General features: G+C 44.9%; 1 protein-coding gene across 1 annotated transcript in view; it reads right to left on the bottom strand.

Annotated features, from left to right (window-relative positions):
* Positions 1 to 26,070, bottom strand: part of COL4A1 (collagen type IV alpha 1 chain) — a 137,177-nt gene that overhangs the window by 41,444 nt on the left and 69,663 nt on the right. Inside the window, exons 3-20 of the mRNA XM_057707669.1 lie at positions 14,283 to 14,372; positions 14,136 to 14,180; positions 12,915 to 12,959; positions 12,747 to 12,809; positions 12,189 to 12,242; positions 12,002 to 12,028; positions 10,603 to 10,686; positions 10,453 to 10,515; positions 8,964 to 8,999; positions 8,429 to 8,470; positions 7,111 to 7,197; positions 6,572 to 6,598; positions 6,358 to 6,408; positions 5,553 to 5,597; positions 5,417 to 5,470; positions 3,438 to 3,479; positions 1,836 to 1,920; positions 1,440 to 1,475 (exon numbers count right to left, since the gene is read on the bottom strand). Coding sequence (XP_057563652.1) covers positions 1,440 to 1,475; positions 1,836 to 1,920; positions 3,438 to 3,479; positions 5,417 to 5,470; positions 5,553 to 5,597; positions 6,358 to 6,408; positions 6,572 to 6,598; positions 7,111 to 7,197; positions 8,429 to 8,470; positions 8,964 to 8,999; positions 10,453 to 10,515; positions 10,603 to 10,686; positions 12,002 to 12,028; positions 12,189 to 12,242; positions 12,747 to 12,809; positions 12,915 to 12,959; positions 14,136 to 14,180; positions 14,283 to 14,372 — 976 coding nt within the window. The remainder of the gene's footprint in view (positions 1 to 1,439; positions 1,476 to 1,835; positions 1,921 to 3,437; positions 3,480 to 5,416; positions 5,471 to 5,552; positions 5,598 to 6,357; positions 6,409 to 6,571; positions 6,599 to 7,110; positions 7,198 to 8,428; positions 8,471 to 8,963; positions 9,000 to 10,452; positions 10,516 to 10,602; positions 10,687 to 12,001; positions 12,029 to 12,188; positions 12,243 to 12,746; positions 12,810 to 12,914; positions 12,960 to 14,135; positions 14,181 to 14,282; positions 14,373 to 26,070) is intronic.

Below are 26,070 nucleotides of genomic sequence, written 5' to 3'. Positions count from 1 at the left end.
AGAGTTCCCGCGGGGCCAGAGCAGAGCGGAAGAAGCTCCGAGGAAGGATGGGCAGATCTGCAAACCCCAAGCATGCACCTGTGTCCCAGGGGAGACGCTGTGAGTCGCTGAACCCATGAGAGAGCACAGCATGTACAAGAACTGGAGCCATCCGTCTGCACGGGCTGTGGCCCCATCCCCATCCCGGGGCGGGGAGGGAGGGGGAAGCAAAGGAAGGACGACCCTCGGGCAGGTGGGGAGGCAGGACCCGGAGCCAGGGGGCTGCCAGTCAGAGCGCGGGGCTGGACTGAGAGCAGACAAGGCCCAAGCAGCTTCAAAGACTGTTTCTAAAAACAAGGGCTTAAGATACTAATGGGGTCAGATGAGAGGTTTTAGAAAGTAGATCTGCAAACGCTCCCGGGAGGCGTGAAGTGAAGTGTTCACTAGAACAGCTGGAAGGTCCAGCGAGCTTTACAAGTGAGGAGAAGAAAGTAGTGGAAAAGATGGAAAGGGATGATTTTCAGGGCAGATGCCAAAACTTCAGCAGAAAGGAGGCACACAGGGCAGTGAGAGGGGCCTGGAGCCCCGGCTGCCATGAATCTCACACGGCGGGGCCGGGTTACAGGGGGTGTTGTCTGTTCCGGCAAAAACAAAGGAAGGGGCTCTGGGGGAACTTAAAGCTAAAGAACTGTCAGCAAGGGAAAAAATAAAATAACAAAAAAGAATAGGAAATAAAAATTAAAAATAAAAAACCAACAGAACCCACACCTTCCGTAAGGACGGTGAACACTCAATTCCAGAGCACGTGAGGGTTGCAAGCGCAGCACTTGTTACCTCGCTGTACATCTGGGATTGCACACGTGCAGTGCATACAGACAGGCATCTGTACACACAGAGAAGTGCAACTCCCAGCCTCTGGATTACACAATCCGTTAGAAATGCAAAACTAGCACAAAACAGTTACAGACCTAGTATAAGCTCAGTGAGGCAGGATTCCACCAAGAAGCAAGATTAGGGTTGATTAGATTAGTTAGATGAGGTTTCGGCCTTGGGTCTGGTCTCAAGCTGAGAAACAAAGGCATTCCAGACAGATGGCAAGGGAAAGCAAGGATGCTGGGGGTGGGAGCTCTTCAGAAAGGCAGACTGTGTCCCTGGGAGCAGCGGGAAGGAGGCTGAAAGACAGGGGGTTAGATCAGAGCCAAGGAGACAGGATAACCTGAGGAGAGACGTGAGAAGTCCCACCTGTGAAACACATGTTTATAACTACATGTCAACCTGTAATTTACACATAAACACTGTCCTAGGAGCACACGTTGTTTTCAGAGCTAGAGAAATGTGTCACAAAATTGCCAGCCATTTTATGCAAGTATCTAACTAATGCAGAGGGTAAACATGTTCAGAATGGAAACCACTCGGAAGGTGTACAAATACCCTAAAAAAAATAATTTAAGGATGCTCACCCGGAGGGCCTGGCGGACCTTGTATTCCTGGGAAACCTAAAAGGAGGAAGAGAGAATGGAACAGGGTGAGCCTGGTTTGCTCGTGGTTTATGTTGTGAATTTCTGTGCTTGTGGGTACCCATGGTCCCGGAACAGGGAGCTCTGAACCTGGGGAGATGCCACGCCCCTGACGCTGCAGAGATGCAGGGAGACGGGCTCCTGGGAACCCAGTGGGATGGCAAAAGATGAACTTGAATAGCACTCGGTCACCACACGGTCCTGCACGGCACGCAGGTGTTGCCAAAATGGGCACGAGTGCAGGTCAAAGATGGAAAAAGAAAGAACCAGAAAAGGGCAGGAGGGAGGACGGGGGAGGAGGGTGGGGGAGGGAGGGAAAGAAAGAGGGAAGGACCTTACCTTTGGGACCTGGCTCCCCTTTCAACCCTGGAGCCCCTGGGTACCCCCGCTCTCCTTTCTCTCCCAAGGGTCCTGTGCCGATAACCTGAATTACAGAAGAAAGGTCATCGCATGGCGTGGCAGGGGCCTGAGCTGTATATTACAGCACAGGTGAAGAAACAAGCACATTTTTTTTTTGTTATTTCAAGACATGTGAAAGTAAAGAAGACACAGTGGTGGAAGAGGAGGGGGAGAGGAGAGGGAGGGGAGGTGGGGAGAGGGAGGGGAGGCGGGGAGAATCTTGAAAACATAAAATGGAAGTTTGGTAACGCCGTCCTTGCAGAGAACTTTGCCAGGCAGCTCTGCTTCCTTTCGTAATAATCCGCTTGGCAGAAGGTTTACCAATGAAGTCAAGTTAGAAACATATTAATTCTGAGGTTTAAGTGTGGAATTTCTCGATGTCCATACCAGCCATAAGAAGAATCGTCTTTTTTAAAGAGTGTTGTCAGAAGAGCTGCCTTCAGTTTCCTTAGGCAATGTGTAGCAGGGGCCCTCAAATTGTTTTTAATTGGAAGAGGTTTTTTGCTTTATTTTTTTAAATGGTCAAAAGTGGGGACTTCTATAAGGTCGTGGGAGTTTGGGGCAAGAAGAAGGTACTGTGGGCCTTGTTAAAAAGGAGTGAACCGGTCCACCCCTACTCTAAGTTGCTGAGATTCGAGGACAAGGCCAACGTCAAATACTGCCCACTCCCTTTAAAACATAATTCCTCTGTGGCAATTAAATGACGGGTATTCATAAGGTCTGCTGGTGAGGTTAAGGTAAAGGTCATTCAAAGGCAGCTGCTGGCTTAGAAATATAGGACATGGGATCATCTGTGGTGTGACGTGTTAGAAGCATAAGGAGGCCCCTGAGACTGTGATCCAATAATCCTGTTTCTGGAAATGCAGCCTGAGGAAGGACTGCTGAAACCCCCCAGTCAACACACACAGACACACACACAGGCACGTACACGCGTTCACCACCACGCCGTACTGTGCAAGGGCAGCAAACAAGAGGATGCTCATGTGTCACTGTTTCCAAAAAGAGCTGCGGCAAAACGCTTACGACAATTACTGCACGACACGCTCAAAACCATCACTTGAAGGTAAGTTGAAAACATGAAGAATGTTCATTTTTAAAAAGAAAAAATGTTATATACCTTGGACTGCAAGTATATAAAAATAGGCATATAGACAGGCAGTAAAACGTGATTTGCAAAAAAATAAAAACTGTTTTGCTAAGAGAGTCAGATCACGCATGGTCTGGTTCTCTGATTAGTATTTTCCTTAATGCACCACTTCTTTTAAATTTCAAAATGGGTTGCTGGTATTGTTATCTATGTGCAACTCTCTTCACTGTAGTGGTCAAAGATACGCAGAAATTGTCCAGACATCATAATGAGTAAATACCGAACGCCACATGGCACAAGATAGAAACGACCAGCTCAAGTTCTATGCACCCCCTACATCCAAACGTGATTCTAGGAGCGCTGTGGGGCACGTGGCCTGGGCAGCAGCTCAGCCTGTCTCTCTTTTTCCCTTTTTTCAAACCATCTCACACACAGTAAATGTCACTGGAACTCACGATTCCGGGTGGGCCGGGAGGGCCTGCTTCACCTTTGTCCCCCTACAAGAGAAAAACAACTTTACTTGTATTTTTTAATTTTAAAGGTTGCCTTGCCAACAGCAGGCTTGAATTGTTTTTTTCCTAGAGAAATGGAGATTGTGCCCACAGTACACTAAACTGACTGTCCTCTCCTTAGGATCTCTCACTGTGACCAGTCTAAGATGCTCTGTAAATATTACAACCGAAATCCATACATTTCCCGGTGCTCTGAGACATCTGAAAATCGAGATTTCTACAAAACGTAAACAGAACACTAATTATTCACATTACAAAGGAGCTCACGCTTCTCAGAGAACCTCGACAGAATCATTTGCAAGTTGCATTAGTATACGATGGTTTTGTCTTTCTTTTATTATTATTATTATTTTTTGGTCCTACTTTGAGGCATGCAGGATCTTAGTTCCCCAACCAGGGACTGAACTCGTGACCCTTCACTGTGGAAGCTCAGAGTCTTAACAACCGAACCACCAGGGAAGTCCCGTACAGTGATTTTTCAACAATAAAAAAATAAATGAAATAAAATGACACGAAAGCTTAGGGTGGCTAAAAGTATTTTCTCAAAGAAATCATTTTATTTGAGGATTTTAGGGGTAAGATTGTCTAAATCTGCATTGGAAGTCATCATAGAAGGATACTTATGGTTTTTCTTTCCCCTTAAAATCCAGCATGACTTGAACACATTGCTTAGATAAATTCTGATCATTCTGAGGCTTCTTTTAACCCATATTAGATGAAAAACTCAGATCAATCCTTTTGTATCTAATCTTCTTATATAAGTATCATAATGATACTTTTAAAAGTCCTAAGATATGCACATTATTTCACAAATGCACATTTTTCCCCTTTTCCTCTTTCTTTTTTTTTTTCCCTTTTAAGCCAAGGCTTTAAACTCAGGTGTTAAACCAGAATTAGACACTTTGATTTTCTTTATTTGAATAAAAGACAAGGTTTTGGAAATATCTATGGGAGTTTAAAAAGTCTTAGCTAGTATATCCTAAACATATTTACCTTTTACAATCTACGAGAATTGACTTTCTCATAAAGTTACCGTCTTAGAAAAGGCCTTCTCCCTTTGTCGCTGGCTTTCATAAGCAAACCCTGAGGTCCTCTCCCTAGTGTTAAAGATGAATGTTTCAAATCCATTTCTTATCTTAGTAAAGATTTACATTACCTAGTCTCGTGATTAAAAGAGAAAAATAAACCAGCAATGAGTTTTTTCTGAATCAGACTGGCAAATATTTTTCAAAGTTTGGTAACAAGCAGCTGCCAAATGAAAGGGCCCCGGCGTGAGGGAAGAGCTTTTCTGGGGGCAACTGCATATGGCAAAAGCTTCCCCAAAAAGAGTCTTAACGTTGACCCCAAAATGATACTTTTTAGGAATTTATGACGGAAAATGACCAAAGTGGAGAAAGATACTTGTAAAAAGAAAAATGTGCAAACGCTCTAAATACCATGCAATAAAAGGCATGGATATCACAAGCGTTGATGTATAACCACATTTGTAAATCTTGAAATATATCCTCATTATGTCATTAGGGGAAAAAGCAAGATATATCATGCAATCCCACTTTTTAAAAAGCTCGTGTATGTGCGTGTACAGGGGACAATTATTAACTCTGACCGTTTCTGAGTGGGTAGAGAAAAATGACACAAGCTTTCTTTTCTCCTCTATATCTTTCTGCATTTTCCTTGTTTCACAATCAGGGAAAATCAATCTACTACAAAAAAAAAAAACACATGAAAACTTAAATGGGTGGAACATTTTATATTTTTTTCTTTAAAAATTTACCCAAATAGAACCAGTAGGCTGTGTTTTTCCTCACATGGAGCAGAAATAAGTTTTATTCTTTGAGTGCATGGTCCTTTTTATTCTAAGAAAAACTTCTAGCTTGCACAAAATGAAGGCAAAAACTCAAAGTAGGGTCGCCATCATTTACCTTGAAACCCTCTCGGCCTGGGAGTCCTGGGTACCCCGAATCGCCTGGAAACCCCTAAAATGGAACAGAAACAGCAGCCACTGTCAGCGAGGGAAGGCGACAGCTTGCTTTTACAAAATCACAGAGAAATACTTACTGGACTCCCTCTTTCTCCTTTTTCACCGTCTTTTCCTGGTTTTCCCTGTACGATAACGATTTCACTATTAGTGTTGCATAAAAAATAATAAACATTCTCTAACACCAAGGGTCTGAACCAAACACAAGTTACGATGCTGCAGGAACCCTCTGGGAGAGCTGGCCACGCAACAGGCACAAGTCAGGGGAGATACATTAAAGGACTATGAAGGAAAAGAGTCACAGGAACAGAAGAAGCCTCTTCAAGACGAAACATGGACGGTGACTGGCTCCAGATCTCCTAAGACATCACTGCACCCGGCAGCAGGGCCGACCCCAGAGACGTTTTCTTATCGGCAAGTTGATGCCCCCCTGGCGCACTTTCCCAGAGGTTTCCAGGCGTCAGTTCAGGGTGGAAACTGAACCGTCTCAGCTACTGGAGGCGGGTGGTCTTCCGTCACTGCACTCAGGGCGTGAGAAGCCCCTGAGCATCCGGGCTCTGGGTGGAGCTCTGAGAGGGCCTGGGAGGCAGCCAGGAAGAGTGCCCGGTGCTCTGAGCAGGTGGACAGGTGGCTTTCAGTGAGGGGCGGGCAGCGGGTGCTGTCTGGGGGGCATCTGAATAACAAAGGGCCTGAGCCATGGGGGGGGGGTCTATTCTAGTGGTGATCACCGCCTTATGCCTGGTCCCAGGGCTTCCGGAAGGCCCTTCCGGAGAGGAAAGACCCCCCACAAGCTCTTTCGGTCTACGCGCCTGGGATCCCCTAATTCTAGGACAGCAGGAGAAATGATTTCGCATCAGGAATAAGAGAACTTTTGGAAGCACTTACTCGGGGCCCTGGTTTTCCAGGTTCACCTTTCTCTCCAACCCCTTCCATCCCCTTAAAAGACAAAAAGAGAAAGAGTTAGATTCCTTCGTATACATAAACAACTATCAAATTAACTAAGCATTCCTTTGAAGGTGAAACAAGCTTGTAACTCAAATCCAACACACTACAGTCTTTCACACAAAATAATAATGATAAACAAGGATGAGGTCCTTACCGGAAATCCACGTTCACCTTTTTCGCCCTAAAATAATTTTTAAAAGAGAAAATGATTAGTGCTAACTAGTGGCTATATAAGCTTTTATATGCTACGTGGAACAGGTAGACCGGAAAAGACACCTTTTCCTGATAAAGCAACCAAGCGCTTCACATTGGTCTGCAGCACTCACTTCCTTTCACCCACTGGATTATGGATGTAAGAAGGGCAGAGGTAACACGCCTGATCCCCCGCCCTGTAACCTCCTTCCACCCAGCTCTCTCCCTCCTGCAGCCCCAGCCACCCCCACCCCACCCTGGTGCATTCAAGAAACCCTCACACAGGAGGGTCAGCCTCCAACCAGGCTTGCTCCAACCCAGATCCAGCTGCCTCTGCTCTCAAGAAGCTCACTTTTTATGGGCTGGATCGTCTATAAAAATCTGTTTTCAGGTCAGGGCAGGTATAACCAGAGAAACTGAATTTTGACCCAGTTTCTCTTCATCCCTTGGAATCTGTCCAAAATTGGGAAGCGAGCATTCCCGGACGAAGCCCGCCCATACCTTCTCTCCTTTCGTGGCAAAGTCTCCTTTTATTCGAATTTGAGCTTGACCTGGTAATCCTGGGGGCCCACTGACCCCTTGATCACCCTGTTGATGCAAAAATTCAGGATTAATTAGGCAAAAAGATAATTATACAGGGAAGAGAAATGCAGAGGAGGGAAAAGCCCAGAACAGAACAACTGTTTTAAAACCGTGACTGTACTCTGTTCCAACCTGTCCTTGCCGCAGCAGAAAATTAAGTTTCAGAAGGAAGACGGCCCAGTAAGGATGTAAAGCCAGGAGGAGGCTTTCCACTCAGGGGTCAGGGCAGCCGCCACCCCATAACAACGGAACCTGAACATCTGTAGGACAGACGCACGTGTGCATGTTTGTACAGACCATGCGTGTAGACAGGCAGCACATGTACACAACGCTGGCCTGTCACATTCCATGGCTCAGAGGAAAGGCGCACCAGCGGCCTGGTAGAGCCTGGGAAGAAAGGAGGTCTGTTTACATAAACCAAAAAGAAGAGAAACACCAGGGGTCTCTTCCTTGGAATCCTAACCGCTGGGCACAACGGCAAGTCCAGGAACCCCAGCCGCCACCCACAACAGAGGTCCAACAACTTCCACTGCGTCAGCTGCAGAAGAACTCTACTGTGAGGTTTATGAAAAGACTGGGTGGAAAATTGGGGTGGGAAGAGGAGGCCAGTGTCCACCCACATCTGCTCGGGCCTCCACTGCACTTGGCTGTTGTCTACACGGGCTTGAGAACCTGGGCCCTGGGCCAGGCGTGGCCGCAATTCCAAACATCGCCACTTGGTGCCTGGTTCATGGCCGGGTCCAGGAAAAGTGGTGGAGAATCCCCAGAGCATCAGGGACCGCTGCCGGCCTCTCTCTTTCCCAGGCTGAGGCTGCCTGTTCCCGTATGTGCTCTCTTTCTCCCAGCTCTTCCGTAACAGCTTATTGAAAAACCCAAGTGAACTTTTGGCCAACCCAAGAGTTATGCTACTAACAGCCAAACCCCACATTTGACCTTTTTATAATAAAGTCCAGGTCTGGCTTTGTCACGGCCTGAGAACACTTTGACTAAATGCTGTGAACAGAGAAGTGGAGTAAATGAACTCAGTGCATCTGCGTCTGTGGGTCCGATCCCACACAGAGTCATCTCAGTGAATTCTAGCCACGCATTTCAAGGAAAACACTCACAGACACAAGAACATGCAGCGAAGGGTAACGACGGCTAGACGTGTCCAAGAGGAGCTCCAGAGGCAGAAATCTGATCCCACTTAGAACAGTGATTTTAACCAAGAAAACTCCCCAAAGAAAACAGCACTCACCTTGTCACCTTTCGGCCCTTGAAAACTCAAGCCCATTTGCCCCTGTTGGTGAAAAAGTAGGCTTCCATTATTAGCATGGTCTACTTTGTTCAAAATCCTCTAACAAACATGACATGAAATGCAACAAGATGGTACGTTTAAGGCAATAGCTTTGTCCCATAGTGACATAATACTTTCAAGAAAGTTGTGATCATGTTGTATTCAATGTCTATAAAAAGGTTTTTTAAGTATTTTTGGAAAAGAATCCTATAAAAACCATTTTAAAAAATTTAAGACTTTTAGACTCTGGCTTTAGAACACTAAGGAAAAGATCGATTCTGTGACTGACGGATGGAAGGAAGGATCAATGGATCAGTAGATTAACTGATAGGTCAGACAGATGACAGATAGGTGAATAGACAGATGTTAAATACAGAGAGATATAGAAATTATAATTTCCCAAAACTTTTTACAGAGACGTAAAGAATGAGTTACAGCAATTTCATGATAGTCTCATACTAATGTCAAAGAAAGACAAATGAAAAATAGCCTTTACCTTTTCACCTGGAAGGCCAGGAGGGCCTGGAGGACCCTGGAGGACAGAGCATTTAATTAAATATAGTTCACAACGCTGGAAAGCCTTAAATGCCGAAGTTACCATCAGATCCCATGGTTAATGTGATGGTTTCTTTGTTAAATACCTAAATATTTTTCCTGTGCTACAGAACTGTTAAACTTTGAAAGTAACCAGAAATTAGCCCAGGACAATTATTAACAGGGATGGAAACCCTTCAAAATCTTAGGGGACGGCCTGTGGAACCCATCGACCTGAGCATCTGCCGAGCTCTCTGACAGTGGAGGAAACCACCCGCCAAGCCCTCAACGAGCCTCAGCGTTTCCCGTGTGGAAACACCGTTTGTCCACTTGGGAAAGTGCTGTTGATCCTCAAAAGTTAAATGAATTCTTCAAGCAGGCAGACAGTGTGAAGTCCAAAAACTTTCCATGTTTGCAGCAGAATTTCAGAATGCTTTTTGTAATCATTAAAAAGGAAAATCTAGTCATTCTTTCCGCGCAAAAAAAAAAAAAAAAAAAAGAGGCCATTTATTTACAAGAACATAAAAGAGGTTACATCTGCAGGAATGTACAGCAGAATGGCTAGGCTTGACCGCTAAAAACTAAAGAGTAAATTTAAAAGACAAGCCTGAACAATCTCTCAAGGACTCTCAAGCAGGCTCGAGTGGGGACGGTAAACCCGGTACATCACTCATTCCTAATGAACGTGGCGCTCGCCAAAAAAGTCCTGTTAACATTAACTGTCTTGTGCTCCCAAAAATGTGTGAGGAGGAGGAGCGGACGCCGCCCTTCTATCAAGAATTATCGGCTGCGAAGGAGGCTGATGTCAGAACAGAGCCTCCTGGAAGGTTACCTCAGTTTCTAGGCTTTATTACAAAGACAATGAAGGTTCTTCACAGCCTGGTCAGGGTCCACAGCCCCCAACAGAGCAGGCCCTCTGGTGTGACTGTATTTCCACAAGGGAAGGTCCAGGGCAGAGCCTGCCTCTGAATCCCCTCCTCCCGGGATGCACTGCCATCCACACAGCCCCACAAATAATTAACAGGCTGTCCCTGTGGGATGTCTCGGCACGTGGTACTATTGTTACCCTTTCCCCACAGCACAAGTGCCGGTCAAACCCTCCCTTAAGATAGAAGCTCAAATAGGTAGCTCATACAGGAACCTGCTGTGTAGCACAGGAACTCTATTCACTACTCTGTAAGGGCCTATAAGGGAAAAGAATCTAAAAAAGAGTGGATGGATGTATATGTATAACTGATTCACTTGCTGTACACCTGAAATTAACGCAACATTGTACATCAACTGTACTCCAATAAAAGTTAAAAAAAAAAAGAGTCAGACGCTCATTCTCGAATCCAAATTGAGAAAGATCACCACTGCATAAAGTTTTCTTTCCATTTCATGTATTTTCACGCCTCAACACAGCTGTTCTCTGGATGACTGCCTTCGAGAGATATTCCCCTCACACGTACTGGTGGTCCCGTGAATCCCGGGGGGCCGACGGGTCCTTGCAGCCCTGGCAGTCCTGGTGGACCCTATAACTCAGTGAGAAAGAAAAGAATTAAAATGCAAACCAGGAGGAGACTCAGCATGTGCTCGTGACAGATGCAGCAAATGCTTACAGGTGCTCCGGGGGGTCCAGGAAAACCTCTTTCACCTTTCAACAGGGTCCCTGGTATCTGGCCAAGTATTTCACCTGGATCCCCCTGGAGGATGAGAAATGAGAGAAAGTCACAGATACTGACATCTACGTAAGGAAACTGAAACCCTGTGGAAAAGAGGCATGCACTGCTGGTGTGAATGAGCCCAAGTCTGGGATGTCGCGTCCATCTAAGTTTGGCATGAACAGACCTGCAGTCTCCCCTCTCATTTGTCCTAATGACCAGCGTTAGTGCTACAGGCAGGACAGAACGTGCAGACGGCCGAAGAGGAGGGTGTGATGTTTCCACGGGACGGGCCCCCAGGCAGGAGGAATTCTAGACAGGGCCCGGTCTCTGGTCCAAAGGCTATGTGACCACAGGCTGTTCTCACAGCAGAAGGATTATCTTGCAAGAGAAGACCCAGCACGATCGTGTCCGGAAAAGCAGTGAGAACACGTTTTAGGTGTCAGCGTGGCCAGACAACGGTTCCCAGATACTTGGCTAAACATTAGCCTGAGGTCGACATGAAGGTACTTTTAAATCAAATCAACATTTAAATCAGTAGACCTGAAGTAAAGCAGACGGCCTTCCACGATGGGGGTGCCACCCCATGGACCGATGGCCTTAAGAGAAAAAAGACGGACTGCCGAGAAGGGAGACCCTGCCTACAGACGGCCTCTGAACTGGCCCATCTCTCTTCCCTGGGCCTCCAGCCTGCATCCCTGCCCTGCGGACTGTGGACCTGCCAACTCCCCCAGTCACGCAACTCCTTAGAATAAGGAATTTATTTTATCTCAATATATTTTACTTATATTATATATTGAAATATTTCAAATTAAATTAGTATATAATTAAATATTATAATATATATTATATACTATGTAAATTGACATATAATATAGTGTGTTATGTAATATGTGAAATATAGTGTGTATACTTTAATTATATCTCCCTCCCTGCCTCCCTCCCTCACGCTATCCCTACATGTGTATGCTGTATACATGTGGCGCACATCTACTGCACAAACATCCCAGACACATCCTACTGGTTCTCCTTCTCGGCAGAGCCCTGCTGGCAGTCCCGCCTGCAGCTCTGGACAAGGAGCGTCAGGGACTCACATCCCATCCCTCATACTTCCCGTCACACCACGCTCCCCCTCACTGCTTATTTCCTATGAAGAAACGGTGACTCGTGTTGAAGCCTTAGATTCTAAAATTTAAGTCCGTGTACAGGACTTAAGCCCTCTTTTAATGTAGCAGAGTTTAGACAAACAGGTTAATAGGCAATCGATCCACCAAAGCGCTTTAAAGTAAACATTTTTACGGCATCTGTTTTATTAAACAGACGCCTGGAATGACTCCCGTAAAGGAGAACAACGTACCTTCATTCCCGGTAACCCTGGTGGTCCCTAGAAAAGAAAAAGTTGGTATTCGTTTTGTTTTCCTCAAAACATGAGCATGAAGATATGAGGGCAAAAAAAAAAAAAAAAGGGAAGGAAAGGCAATGGAATGAGAAGACAGAAATAATCACTGAAGAAAGGAATTCTACCATAACAGCCTGATACTCACGGGATTTCCAGCGAAGCCAGGCAAACCGGGAGGCCCTACAGGCCCTCTCTCACCCTGGGGGACAGCAGAGAGTCACTCTCAAGGTGGCGCGAGGCAACAGAACGTCATCCCAGACCCCCCCACCCGTGACCCCATCCTACCCTCAGGCACGCTTCATGTGTTGGCAAAAATCACTTTCTAAAAATTGTTATAAGGTACATGGCTCTGTGCTGCTTCACGATAGAAGAAATATAATATTTGAGAATATAATTAATAGGGACTAGCATCAATAATAACATTTCCTTATTTGCTTTAGTAATAGATTATAGGTGAGAAATTCAGGGGTGAAAGCAGCTTTAGAATAAAAGTCTGCAAAGTAGAAAGGCACAAGGACGTCTTTCCTGAACATTAAACGTGGGAAGAGTGTGGTTCCTCACCAAATAAAGAAAGGTGTAAGACAAGTAACTTGCCAACTGTGGCAACTAAAATTGTGTTCACAGGACAACGCTGCCTGACTTCTCCATGGACAAAGTCAGATCCACAGGCACCTAACAGGGAGGGTCCCGGTTCGAAACGTACCTTCGTCCCGTTGCATCCTGGGATACCTGGGGGACCTGGAGGACCATCTTGGCCAGGAATACCCTGCAATTACCAGAGTGAAGAAGCAGCCCGATCAGAAGGCCGCTGACGGTGCCATGACCCACATCAAATGTCTCACAAAGAAGCAGGTGCCTTTCATGTACGTACGGGAAGTCCTGGGTTTCCAGGGTAACCGGATGCTCCTGGGGGTCCCTGCAGGAATGGAATGAAAACGTTTTCGTTGAGTGTGAGAGAACCTCATTCCCTCCCACTGCATCCACTTGCCTGAGGATGCTGAACCCTGACTGTTGGCATTTGGAACATCGACCCTAAGCAGACAGGGAGGCACTTGAGGCCCCAGCTCAGGGAGGCAGATGGCCCGGAGCTTCAGAAGCAACTCTTCACCATCAAAAGCTGACGATCAATTACTTCTAAAATCAAGGCTGCACACCCACAGAGTAAATCTGCCCTCATTTCATCCTTTGTAATTTGTAGGTGATAGATAGATAGATAGATAGATAGATGATAGATAGACGGGTAGATGGATGGATGGATAGATAGATAGATAGATAGACAGGTGGATGGATGGATAGATAGTAAATAGATAGAAAATAGATAGACAGATAATAGATAGATGATAGATTAGGTAGATAGATAGATGATAGATAATTTACATTAAAATCTCAAGCAGTTGGCAAGAAGAGTGTATAGTAGTTCCTTGAGGAAAGAAAATCAAAGTTATTTCTGGCTGAAATCCAGGTCTTCTCCATCCCGGACAGTTGCAATGTTATCCCCAATCTTCCGCCCTAAGGAACTAGGAAGGCAGGTTACTGGGCACACTTCCCTTTCCACTAAGTAACAATCACTTAATTATAATGTTTACATTTTACAGCGTCTTCCTATTTTTTACTTTCAAAGGTCTCTGTGCTTGCATGTCCCAGGAATGGGAGTAGCAAAGAAAGCAGTGTGTGGAAAAGGAAGAGGAAGTGTAGCTCTGAACATGTTACCACTTTTCACACTAAATGATGACATCTTCAAAGGCCTGTAGGCATGTCATTCCCTCCTCCCCAATTAAATATGCCTACGGGAATCCCTGAGGAAGAAGAGATGGAAGGAAACACATGTACGACGGATAAGAAGTGAGAAATTTCAGAGGCAGGACTAGAGGCCGAGGACGCAGGCTCCACCCACCCTGGGTCCTCGCACCCAGGACAAGCAATGTCTGAACTTGGAGAACAGAGGCAGAGGGCGGGGGGCACAGAGGAAGGAGGGGACGGGATGCGCCTCAGGATTATCTGGCGGGGGAGGGTAAAGAGCCCTCCCTCTGGAAGCCTCGCTGTATCAGATCCCACCCACAGTCATTACCAACTGAATGACAATCATACTCACCCTTGTCCCTTTAGTTCCCGGCAGTCCCGGTTCTCCGGTGTCCCCCTGCAACAAACAGGCCACGATGACCACGCGTCACGACAGCAACACAGATCCTCTCAAGTCCACTCTCCCCCACCCCCCGGCACCCATGACAGCCAAGCTCACCTTTTGTCCCGGGGGTCCCTGCGGCCCCTCGGGTCCTTGCATTCCCGGAAACCCGATGACACCTTGTAACCCGGGGAGACCTCTTTCTCCCTGTGGAGGAGGAAGGAGCACGTCAGACCAAGGGCAGGTCGAAGGAAATGGAGGGAAGGAAGCGGAAATCAGCCTCTGTCAGCATCATCCAGCATCCAGCGTCTGAAAAAGGATGCTGCCAACTACATCCCATCTCAGAGCCTTCTCGCTGCTATTTTTTAGCTTCTTGGAGGATGAGAATGTTCATATGTGATCCCTGACCCAATGCTTTCTATATACTATATTCTACATGCTAAATAATTTGTTGGGGAAATAAAATCACAGATAGTTGGCAATTTTTTTCACTGAAATACTTATAACCTCATTTGATGGGAGGACTCTTCTTGTTGTCGGCAGATTCAGCGCTGAGATTCTGTGAGCAGACATCAGCCCAGGCTCCCTTTAGGAGGTGTGCAGCCAGAGCTCACGGTGGGAGTTTCAACACAAGATGCTGAGGCTTTTCTGCGCAATCCGCAGTCTGGCGATGGGTTTTCATAAGTGTCTCTAAAAAAAGTGGTTTTTTGCAAAGGTAGGATCGAGGTTTAATTATGGTCTCTGCCCTCATGGAGCAAAAAGAAATAAAATTTATTTTTAAAATAATGAGTATTATTCAGGGTCCACACACGTGACTGCAATTCGGAAAGCCTGGGATTCTGGGCCTTGAGCCAGCCCTTGACGGACGAAAGCAAAATAACTACGTGAAGAGATGGGACAAGGCAGTTCAGGCTGGATAACAGTGGAGACCTAGGTCACGTGAGCACGAGAAACCGACAAGAAGATGTACAACGGGGGCGAGAACGTGGAGAAATGAGGCGTTACCTTGATCCTGGAAATGTAGTTTCCTCCACAGGCATCAGCGACTCGGTGGCCTGATTAAGGATGTCTGGGGAAGACGGCCACACTTATTGCCAATACGAAGTAGCCCAAAATCAGGACAAGAACTGCAGAAGACCTACTCTCTTCACAGCATGTGGGCTTTGGTGCAAACCTCACAGCACAAACCGCGTAGACTCAGTAAGCATCTTTAGCCGATTTTAAAAACCAAGAACGCGGGTCGGAGATTACAGACAGGATTCCTTACTTTCCCCACAGTTACGTTAGTGCAAAGTAAACAAACTGACACGCTATACACTACATCACATAAACATTTACCCCCAAATAGCGTGTTACCAAGAGTTACTCAAAGTTGTTCGACGGCGCATGAATGAAAGCACACAGAACCAAAACTTCTGAAGTCATCCTTCTTTCCAAACCACTCAGCCGGTCCCAGAACTTGCTGTTGAATCACGCACCTGGTGCATTTTCTGAAATGCAGAAATGTGATTCTGAACATGGGTCTGCAACCACCGGGCCTCCACGGCTCGTGGGCGTCCATTGGAAGCGTCAAAGCCACCAGGCCAGAAACAGCGTGTGGATAAACGGGAAAGAGAGTCTTTCACACTCTAGAGGAGACCATCAGATACCCAATGGAGCAAAAAAAGGGAAGTCCCACAGTCTGGCCCGGGAAAGAAAAACATTCTCCGACCACGACTTGTTCAAACGTAAAACTACTTAAATACTTTCACTCTTAACCTAAAATAACAGCAGATACAAACGCACAAAATCCTGGCACTGGAGACGGATTGTACGCTGACATCCCATCAACCTCCTCCTCTCATTCGGATGTGGGAAAATGCTACCCCAAATAGAATTAAATGGCACACAGCTGGCTATAAAATAAATGAACATTGAACAGAGTATCCTCAAATAACCTGGCACGAGATGCGAAGGAAATACGAAGGGAACGTCAGCAGAAAAGCTTCCTAACGCACTTGGTGGCCGTATTTTTAGTACTTAGTTAATATTGGCAGTATCACTAGCAGACCCAGTGCAGATAAGATTTTATAATTCTCATTTTCATCATGGAATGCATGCAGGCCCGGAGCCAGATTAGCTGATTTCTACAAGTTTCTCATTGAGTCAGCACTAAAGCCAAAAATAGAAATGAGGTCAGCTTCTACCTCCGTCTGTGTTTTTTCTAGGTCACTAGAGCAAGCTGGTTCCCAGCAAATATTAAATCGTTCACCCACGTCAAGTTCGCCCCTTTTATGTCCATTTCACAGATAGGGAAATTAGGATTCCGATGCTTTACTGACGTGTCACATGTCACTGGGTGACCCCTGCGTGCTCCTGGGAACAGAATTCTGAAATCTGAATTCCCAGTCCTGGCTTTCACCACAGGACCACATTCTTTCCCAAACGTCACCGGAACACTTAAGCAAGCCCCAAATCCCAAGAGGTTTGAAGTTAAGTAGCTAAAGAGGAAGTGACTCCTCCGTGGACACAGCTCTTGCCACCTCACATATTTTTTTTTTAAGTTTCCTAATCTTTTGTTCAGACAAAAGTGCACATGAATAACCTAATATCCCATACCCCGTCCAAGGCTATTCTGGGCACCAGAGCAGAGCAAACAGACAGGATCAGCATTCAAAGCTATACAATTAGCTGGCAAACTGCACCCGCTGCACGCCGGCCCCAGTCTTCCTCCAAGCGTTCAGCAAATCTTCAAGAGGGTTATAGGAAAAGCAAAGAGCTGGGCAGGTCATGTAAAGCTTTTGCATGCCAGTCCTTTCTAGGCCGGACTCTGCAGTTGTGACCACTCGTGCACTGGGGTTCAAGGCTGAATGTGCAGAGTTAACATCACCGAGAAACACGTCCTCTCAGTCGTCTCTTTCCCGAGATGGGCCGGAGGCAAGGTCCAAGAGGACGAGTGAGACCCCAACCACTGTCACCACAGCAGCGAGAACTTAAAGTGGAGGATGAGGAAGAGAAACTTGTACCCGAAACGTTTTGAGGCAACTGCATCTAACAGTTTTATTCTTGAATGTTAGTGCAGGGTACTGTGCTAATTTTTTTTTTAATTTTCTATGCCAACCATGGAAGTGACTACCACTCTATTCTCCAATGATGAAATCCAGAATTTGAGGAGAAAAAGCACAATGCTATAAAGAGGAAAGAATACAGCCATGGAGAATAATCTCGGCATCAAATGAGCCACTCTAAATTAGGCATGAAATGGAGTTTCACGCATGGAGCAACGTACAAATTTTGCATCATATATTATCTAGAGAAAGGCATACCTTTTAAAACATACATAAAATGTGGGAGCTTTTTTATAATACCCAATTATTTCCCCTCCTCTTAAAATCCCTGTAGAAACAAGTTCATGACGGAAATCCAATGCTAGAATATAGTCCCTTTCAAATCTTAGTCAAAAACCCAAATATAAAGAAAGCCCCCAGCATGGCAAAGTTGAAATACTGTGAAGGTTCTAAGGATAGAATAGGATGACGTCATCATCAACAACAGAAACTGAAGTTAACACAAAGTGTACCTAGAATAAGCAGTCTGCAAAAACCTTACCGTCAGAGGCCATATTATGCTGTTTCAATAGCCAACATGGAATCCCTATCTTTTACTCAAATTTTGAGTTATTTTCTCAGTTTTACAATAATATGATCAGGGATCGTCACAGTGGACTGACACCCCAGGAAAAACGCTGCCCGAGCCCCGGGGCCCCTCTGGACGGGCAGAGCCATCTACCCCCGCTTGCTTATCTATCAGAAAGCAGAGCACACCCAGCAAGGGATGCTGACTGCAGAGGCTCTGCAGTTGGGTGTCCATCTTTTGGAAGTAAGACCTTTAAAGGCAGCGTTTGGCACAAACTCTGAACTCAGAGAGAAGTTGGTAACTGGACGATGAACTCACCAGTAACATAACATGAACTTAGGAGGAGGTAGGATTCTATCTACGTAGCCCAAAAGCTTTAAAACACAGTAAAATATGGTTGCTGGGCAGGACTAGGTCCCAGGTTTCCCTTTTCCAGTCCAAAGCCCTACGGGTGCCAAGGAGACTGGCTAACGTACCACCACTGGCCAAAGAAGCAACAGGGAGAGAGAGCGTGGGCTGGACGTGACACTGAATCAGCTCTTCCTTTCCGTCATCTGGTGCCTTGAGATGTCAATTTCCAAGCAAGGCTGCACATAATTGAGGGGACGAAAGTACTCACACTTGGAGCCAGAGCTCACCAAGCACTCAGTGATGGGGAAACCGTCTCAAACGCGGGTCACCGTCAATGGGTGACTTCGGGACTGAGCCAGAAATTCCACAAGTCCAACTCCTTGAGCCCAGCATCAATCAGACATCCGCAGGACCATTTCCTGAATACTGATACTGCTGGGAAAGCGCTGGGAAGGCTCCGATCCGTGTCACGGGGTCATGGAAAAACTCTGGGACGAGGCCCCGTCGGAGCCTTCATCCTCGCCATGACGCTTGGCATTATGGCAGAAATACTGCCACCGCTGCAGAGGAGAGTGGTGGGGAGGAAACACACAACGAGAACCCTGAAAAAGCCTGGTTCTCCTAAGAGGACAACGTGAACACTGACTCCTCGGTACCACGAGACGTACAGCTGGAACCTTGAAAGAATACATATCTCAATATACAGTTGGGGGAGGGATGGAGTGGGAGGTTGGGATTAGCTGATGCAAACTATTATACATGGAATGGATAAACAGCAAGGTCCCACTGTACAGCACAGGCAACTAGATTCAATATCCTAGGATAAAGCGTAACGGGAAAGAATACATATATGTGTATAGTTGAGTCACTTTGCCGTGGAGCAGAAATTAACACAACACTGTAAATCACCTATACTTCAATTAAAAAAGTAAAAAATAAAGTAGATTATATTTATTTAAATATAACACTGAAGATTGTTTCACATAATCCCTCTGTCGTTACTCTCGTTTCATGCATTTCACATTTTAATGTTAAACTAGGAAAGAGTAAAATAATCGTGCACCCAAAGCATGCCTTTATCTTTTTCACCTTCTTCCCCAAAGTCTCATTTTCTCTCTCAAGCTTTGGTGATATTTCACTTGAGAAGGTCACTTATGTAGTGGGTCTCCATTGGAAATGCATATATACGCCCAGCGCTTTAGCAGTTATCCACGGGGGGCGGAGGGGAGATGAGCATTTAAGAGATTTTTCCTAGAAACGACGACCCTCCCCACCTTTACACATTCAAAGGATGAGAAGAATCAGAAACGTGTTAAGAAGGAAAAAAGCCTCCTTAATCTATGACCTTCATGTACTATAAGATCCAGTCTCTGTTCCAGAAGCCTTGTGGACCCCCTCTGCCTCTGCTAAACCGCAGGGCTCGTTTGGGCAAGCAGACCCTTACGTAGCCCCTCAACACTCCTCCCTTCGACCATCGTCAGGCTTGCAGGGACTTGCTCCCAAGACTTCTGAAGCTGCAGATAATTGGGTTTGTACGAAACGTGGGACAGACACAGCGCCGAGGTTTGGGACGGGGAGCTTGCGTGATATACAGGAAGCAAGTGGGAAAGCCTTTCTCTCTCTGCCCATTCCTGGACTGTGGCTTTTACACTGGACTTTCCACCTCAGGGTTCTTGAGCAGAAACGTCCCAGCCCTTGTGGATAAGTCTATCTAAAGGATAAGGTCCGCCCACTCCCAGCTGATGGGTCACTGATACAGCACTTAACACACAACTCCCTCCAAGAGGGCATGCTCAGGGTAGATTTCCGTTGGATGAATCCTGATATGGAAACAGTATTTGAGCCCATGAGGAATTCTGGCACAATTCTAGGAATTCCAACATTGCTATGAAAGTGGGTTTTTAGAGCTAAGCTCAAATCATACATAATATAAAACTAGCAGGGTACCAATTACGGAGGAGATACACAATAAGTATTTCTGACTAGTCAACATCTGCGAAGAAATAAAACTGTAGATACTTTCTGATCTACAAAAACCCACTTTGCATATCACCTGGTGAGAAAAAAAATGAATTATAAAGAGTTCTTCACAAAACGCTTTCTAAAGAACCATCATTCTACCTAAGAACAACTCGAAGGAGCTCTAAGTGCCTTCTGACTATAAACAATTTAAAACTCTTCCCTGAAAGCCAGCTAAAAGCAAACAAACTGTCCAGCTTCACGGATCCAGTAAAAAACTTACTAAAACGATAGGCAAACTTGAGTGCTGACAAATTGTTGGTGGCAAAGAAACTTAAAATTTTCCAAAGGTTCTTAGGACTTATAAATAAATTCCAGACTTTTCCCTTTCATTGGAGCCGAGTATCAGTGATGGAGGACCCACGTTAAAGCTGTCAGCAATGGCAAACGTTTGCTTCAATCATTTGTCTCTTAGGCTCTTTCTGAAAAATCAGTCTAAAATGCTTTCCTTAATTCTTACTCCAAAGCAGTAATCTGTTTAAAATATTTCAAGTATAAATATTTAAAGTCATTCCCCCCAAGCGGTCAGCTTCCCAAATTAGAAAGAAGAAAAATATTTTGATCATGTTTTCCCAAAGTCTGGCAGGTGTATTCCATCAAATCTCGTGTATACATTTGCTGATACAGTTAATCTTTAATCGATAGCTTCAGTAGCTTTGTTCCACTTTCCCATCAGATAGAAACAAATGGAGCTTGTTCTCTGGAAAACATGTGTTTCCTGGCCGCACGCTCTACTAATACATTCAAATGTCAATGTGAAGGTTCAAAGGTCTTTATGGGTTCCCTGCAGACCCCCGTCCAATAACCCTCCACCACATCCCTTATCTTCTGGCTCTCGACACCACCACCCCACCCCCAGGCCAAACAATGCCTGCATCCAACCTGCCAGCATCCGTCACCCAGCCCGTTTCGAGAGGGCTGCTGCCACATCATATATTGGTACTCATTTGTACCCCACGCCCGCGACCCCCGGCACCCCAGCACATCCACGGAATCTCAGCTAAACATCCATTCCTGGGGGAAGGACTACTAAACACAAAGTGATGCGAAGAGAACTTTTACACCTAATTGATCCCATTAAATTAAGAGGCATATAGGAGGCTGGAGCTTTTGGAAGAGCAGGTACCCAGAAAGCCTCCAGGGGCTCTGATTTTCCTGCCACTAGAGGGCACTATGGGACCACGGTTTTTTTGTTGGTTTTTTTCCCAAAATCAAAATTCCCCCAGTGGACCCTGAAAGCATTCAGCCTTTTTTTCTTAAATATTCACTATCTTAATATATTAATATCAAACACTCAGCGCCACTGAAGATATTAGTGCAGGCACAGCTAACAGAAATCAGGTTTTTAAGGCTTACAACACAACTCTAAGGGAAAGAATTTTAATGTGAATGAAAAATGCGATGAAAATTAAATATAAAACTCGTAACCCAAACGCGGAGGCTATTAAGTGACACGTAAATGCTGTGACCCTAGAAATAATGTGAATCATGGGTGCTTTTCCGATTGCTTTTTTCGCCTGTTTTTTAAATTTAGTAATACAGGGGAAAAGTAAATTCAATTTTCTAAATGACTGGAAATAGTAAATGCTGAAAAAATTAAATCTTATAAAACATGCCCAAAACAGGTACAAATACGGTAGTAACAAGGCCTCTAAAAAACAATTTCTAAACTTCCAACTTCCAGTAAAAACAGATCTTCTTGGTCCTGCTACTACAAGTTTATAGGAAACATATAGTTGAGGTAACTTAATCCATTCTCCTGATTTTTGCCTTTTACGAAGGAAAAAAAAAACCCCATCCAAATTTTAATAGCTTCCCCAAAAGGTGATACTGATGTTTTGACATGGGGCGCTCTTGAAAATCAAAATCATGAATGTTTCTGCCTAAACCTATTACCTTACATAGTATAGTATAGCCTTAAAAATTGTCTTTTAAAGTAGAAAAGCAGTACAGACATAAAAGGGACCTGACTGCAGCTTGAAACCTCACTCATGGTGGCCCTGGAAGGTTGTGTATGTTGCGCACTGCAGGAAAGAGGACACAAGACCCAACTTCAGCTCAGCACTGGCCCCAGTAGGGGGGCCTTGTCTAAAGTGCCCAGTGCACCACTCAGAGGCCTAAGAGCTGCCAAGAACCTGCCTGCAAAACTGCACCTTTACTCACCAGCACAAGTGCCTTTTCTGTGTTTTAAAGTTCCATGAGATTTATCAAAACCCTATATCCTGACTTAAAGATTGTGCGGAAGGGGTGAGACTGCAGGAGCGTAAATAATTGAAAACAAAATAGCAACAGGAGGTTAGCTGCTTTCTGAGTTTAGACAAGAAAAAATACATCATTTTCTCAAAGACACTTTGCTTTATTTTTACTACTTCCAAACTAACAATCCTGAGGTTTAAAGAGACGTATTCTATGTTATCAGCAAATTTTAGAAATACCAATTCGTACACAATGCCTAAATAGTCCTTGGAGGGTTTTCTTGTTACCATAGCTAAGGATGTTATTAACTTGAACTTGAAAATGAACGTGGGTGTGTGGCAGGGTCCTGGAAGTGCGTGCATCCTGAACAAAATTAGGGCATATACAAGCCAGGAAATGCCACAGTCTAGGTCATGGCGTTGTGCTTTTAAGTCTGTGCTAACAGTAAATATGAAAAAGGCAAAAGAACTCTCTTGACGATGATGATTTACAGTTACTAACATAAAAAAGCATGCAAGGTATTCTTCAGGCTTAACCTTGAGAGAAACTGCCAGTTGGCAAGTCAGAAAAAAATTTACTTCTCTTTAAAAAATGTGTTAAATGCAATGATCTGTTAAAATTGGGTTTTCCGGGTACCCTGCCAGACAGGCAGCACACAGTAGGTGCTCGCCAAATACTTCAGGAGTGAACAAGGAAACACGAAATGGTAAAGACTCCAAGGAAATAATATAAACCTACCAAGAGCATGCAGGCTGAGGAATCCCACTGCCCAACTTGAGTGCAAAAAATAGGTATCTCTGCTCTGGGTTAGCGAACAGTGCTACTGGGAACTCGACTTTCTACGTTCTCATTGTAGATTGACCACGCCGTGTGATGGGAAACCAAGAGATTCCCATCCCGGCTCCAGCACCAATCACTTAGACTCTCCGAAGAGCCGTTCTACCCTCTGTAAGATAGGAGCCCCCACCTGCCCCTCTTCCCTATCGCATCTTTTAAGAGTCAGATTTGATGGAGTTTTCAGAGTTACTCTGCACTGCTTGAAATGCTGAACAAAGGCTTACAAGCTAAACCCTCCTGACTGTCATCTACGTAAACATATCTCTTCTGCATTTATCATTAAGTTTCTGTGTCTATCCGGTCAACCGCATTTCCTATAAAGCCACAGAATATTTTTAAAAGAGAATGAAAATGCCGTGTCGTCTCTTTTTTGTTAATATCGGTCACGACCTGCGGATTATATCATTCTTGTTTTTGTGGCTAAGTTTAACATAGGAAAACAAGAATTTCTTGAGTTTTTAAAAAACATGACAGTTTTAAGAAATTCCTCCTTTATCTCATGCACGAGGTTTTTTCATTTTTTTCCTTAATGAGTACGTTTGATATGAATTCTTTCCAAGTCCAGGACACTGTGTTTACTCTCCCACGTCAGCCTGCGTGTTACTGAGGCCACCACATCACCCACTCGTCCAGCTGAGATGAAGGAGGCCCGGGACCCTCTTCTTTTTACTCCGTAAAGATCTGAGAATACACACGTGTGCTGATGCCCCCAAATGACTTCTCCCCGCAAGTTCCTGGACTGCATCACATGGCTAATAACACTTCCCCCAACATGCTGCAAGACTTCATTAATCAAGCGCAGACCTGAAAGATCTGAACAGTTCGAAGGAGGTTAAGACATGACAAATCGGTTCTGTCCACAAAACCAGCCATTAGCTTAATCTCATTAATTAGAGCCGTGGTCAGATCGATCCTAATTAACAACTGAATTTGAACCTGTTTTCAGTAAACACCGTTAATTCTGTTACGACATATACGGTCCCTCCGGAAAGAAATTAAGCAAAACGCTGAACGGGATTTTTTGGTCAAGATTGATTTTAAAACTGAATAGTAAAGAAAAGCATATAATTGCACAATCAGTGCCAAACAAGGGTGCAAAATTAACACAGTAAATAGCTCCTTCTTAAATACTTGAAAATAACCTTCCTCTTCACCTCGATGTTGTTCACGAAATTGGCAACCTAATTTCCAAAGATAACGTGGACGTACATTTGTACGCAAGGGTATGGCCAAATTATTAGAAAATTTAAATTAGTAGCATCTTATTTAATGCCATTTTACTGTATCTATTTTTCAGAGGTGTTAAAGGTTCAATTTATAAGATCGTTTCTTGCTTTTTTATTCTAAATTACTTAATGTTGATAGACTAAAACTACATTCTTTGGCTAAAAGCTAAGTTGCAGAAACAGGCAAATCACACTATGGTTTGTAAATTAGGAGATATTAACCTTCTCATAAAAAATAGGTAACAGATTGTAGAGTTTGAAAAAGCATGACATTTTCCCATGTATTCTGTATGTAAACTTAAAAAATCAATTTGAAAACAGATGACCCAATGGGTAAGTGTGTTAGAGAGAGACAGAGACAGATCTGGGAGGTGGGAGGAGAAGGGAGGATGCCTGAAGGTCAGGCCACACCCACTGGTGATGCCCCGCCCACTCCCCACTCTGGGGGTCTGCAGCATCCAAAAGAATGACAAGGGCAATTTCTCTTTGGCAAAAGGAGGCAGAGCAGGTGAGTACCCTGAAGGGGCCTTCCCTGGCCTCCTGCCCCAGATACAGAATTGCCAATTATGTAAAATTCCCGAGCTCCCAATGGACTTCCAAGCCAATGGGAACCCACCAGGTATCCCTGAAAGAATAAATATTTCCAAACTCAATGTTTCTCCACAAGGAGAATCAGCACCTTTTGTGAAGAAATCAGTGAAAAGTTATCACCTAACAGCTGTTTGATATTCCATGTAAACAGACTGTCGTTGACTATTTGGGTCCACCACTTCAGAATAAAAACACAGCAGCAGCAGGGAGCCGGCCCTACATCAGGGCTTTCTGCAGAGACAGACGGAGCCCTGCTCTGTGGACTGAGCCGGAGCTCACCCTGCCCCTCCCGCCTCCCTAAATCTACTCCAGAAGGACAGTCATGCCCGGTGACCTCGGGCTCTGGGGGCCCCCATCCTGGGCCGCCCACTGGGTAAGGGGTCTGGGATGCCAGGAAGACATGATGCGTCACAACGAAGCAAACAGACACGGCTGCCTGCAGAGCTGCACAGTCACAGCTGATGAGAAAAGGACAGGAGATGGGCTTCTTTTTTAAAAAATGTATTTTACTGCCGTAGAGTTGATTTACGATGTTGTGTTAATTTCTGCCACATATAGCATAGTCATTCAGTTACACACACATATATATATATACATTCTTTTTCATATTCTTTTCCATTTGGTTTCTTGTTTTCATATTCTTTCCCATTTGGTTTCTTGGTTTCATAGTCTTTTCCATTTCTTTTCCATGGTTTAGGTCCCTCAAAAAACTAAAAAGAGAGTTGCCCTAGGATCCCGCAACCCTACCCCTGGGCAGGGTTCTAATTCAAAAAGATACATGTACCTCCATGTTCGTAGTGGCACTATTTACCATAGCCAAGACATGGAAGCAATTTGCTTCTGAAATAAGGTCACCTCCCCTCTTCTAGAAGCTATCTTGATCATGTGACGACACACAGGAAACACCTCAGGAGAGGGGCCTGTGTCAGGAGTAGAACAGTTGACAGGATGGAAAACGATGCCTGTGTGTTCTTATCTGCCCCTGAGGGAAGCAAATTCCTTTTTTAAAAAATAGAACCTTAAACTCCACTCCTCTGTTGGAAGCATCGCCGGACGCACAGAATAGCTCT

Source organism: Hippopotamus amphibius, chromosome 14 (genome assembly GCF_030028045.1).
Source record: "Hippopotamus amphibius kiboko isolate mHipAmp2 chromosome 14, mHipAmp2.hap2, whole genome shotgun sequence".
Taxonomy (NCBI): domain Eukaryota; kingdom Metazoa; phylum Chordata; class Mammalia; order Artiodactyla; family Hippopotamidae; genus Hippopotamus; species Hippopotamus amphibius.
This window is presented reverse-complemented; position numbering and strand designations above follow the sequence as displayed.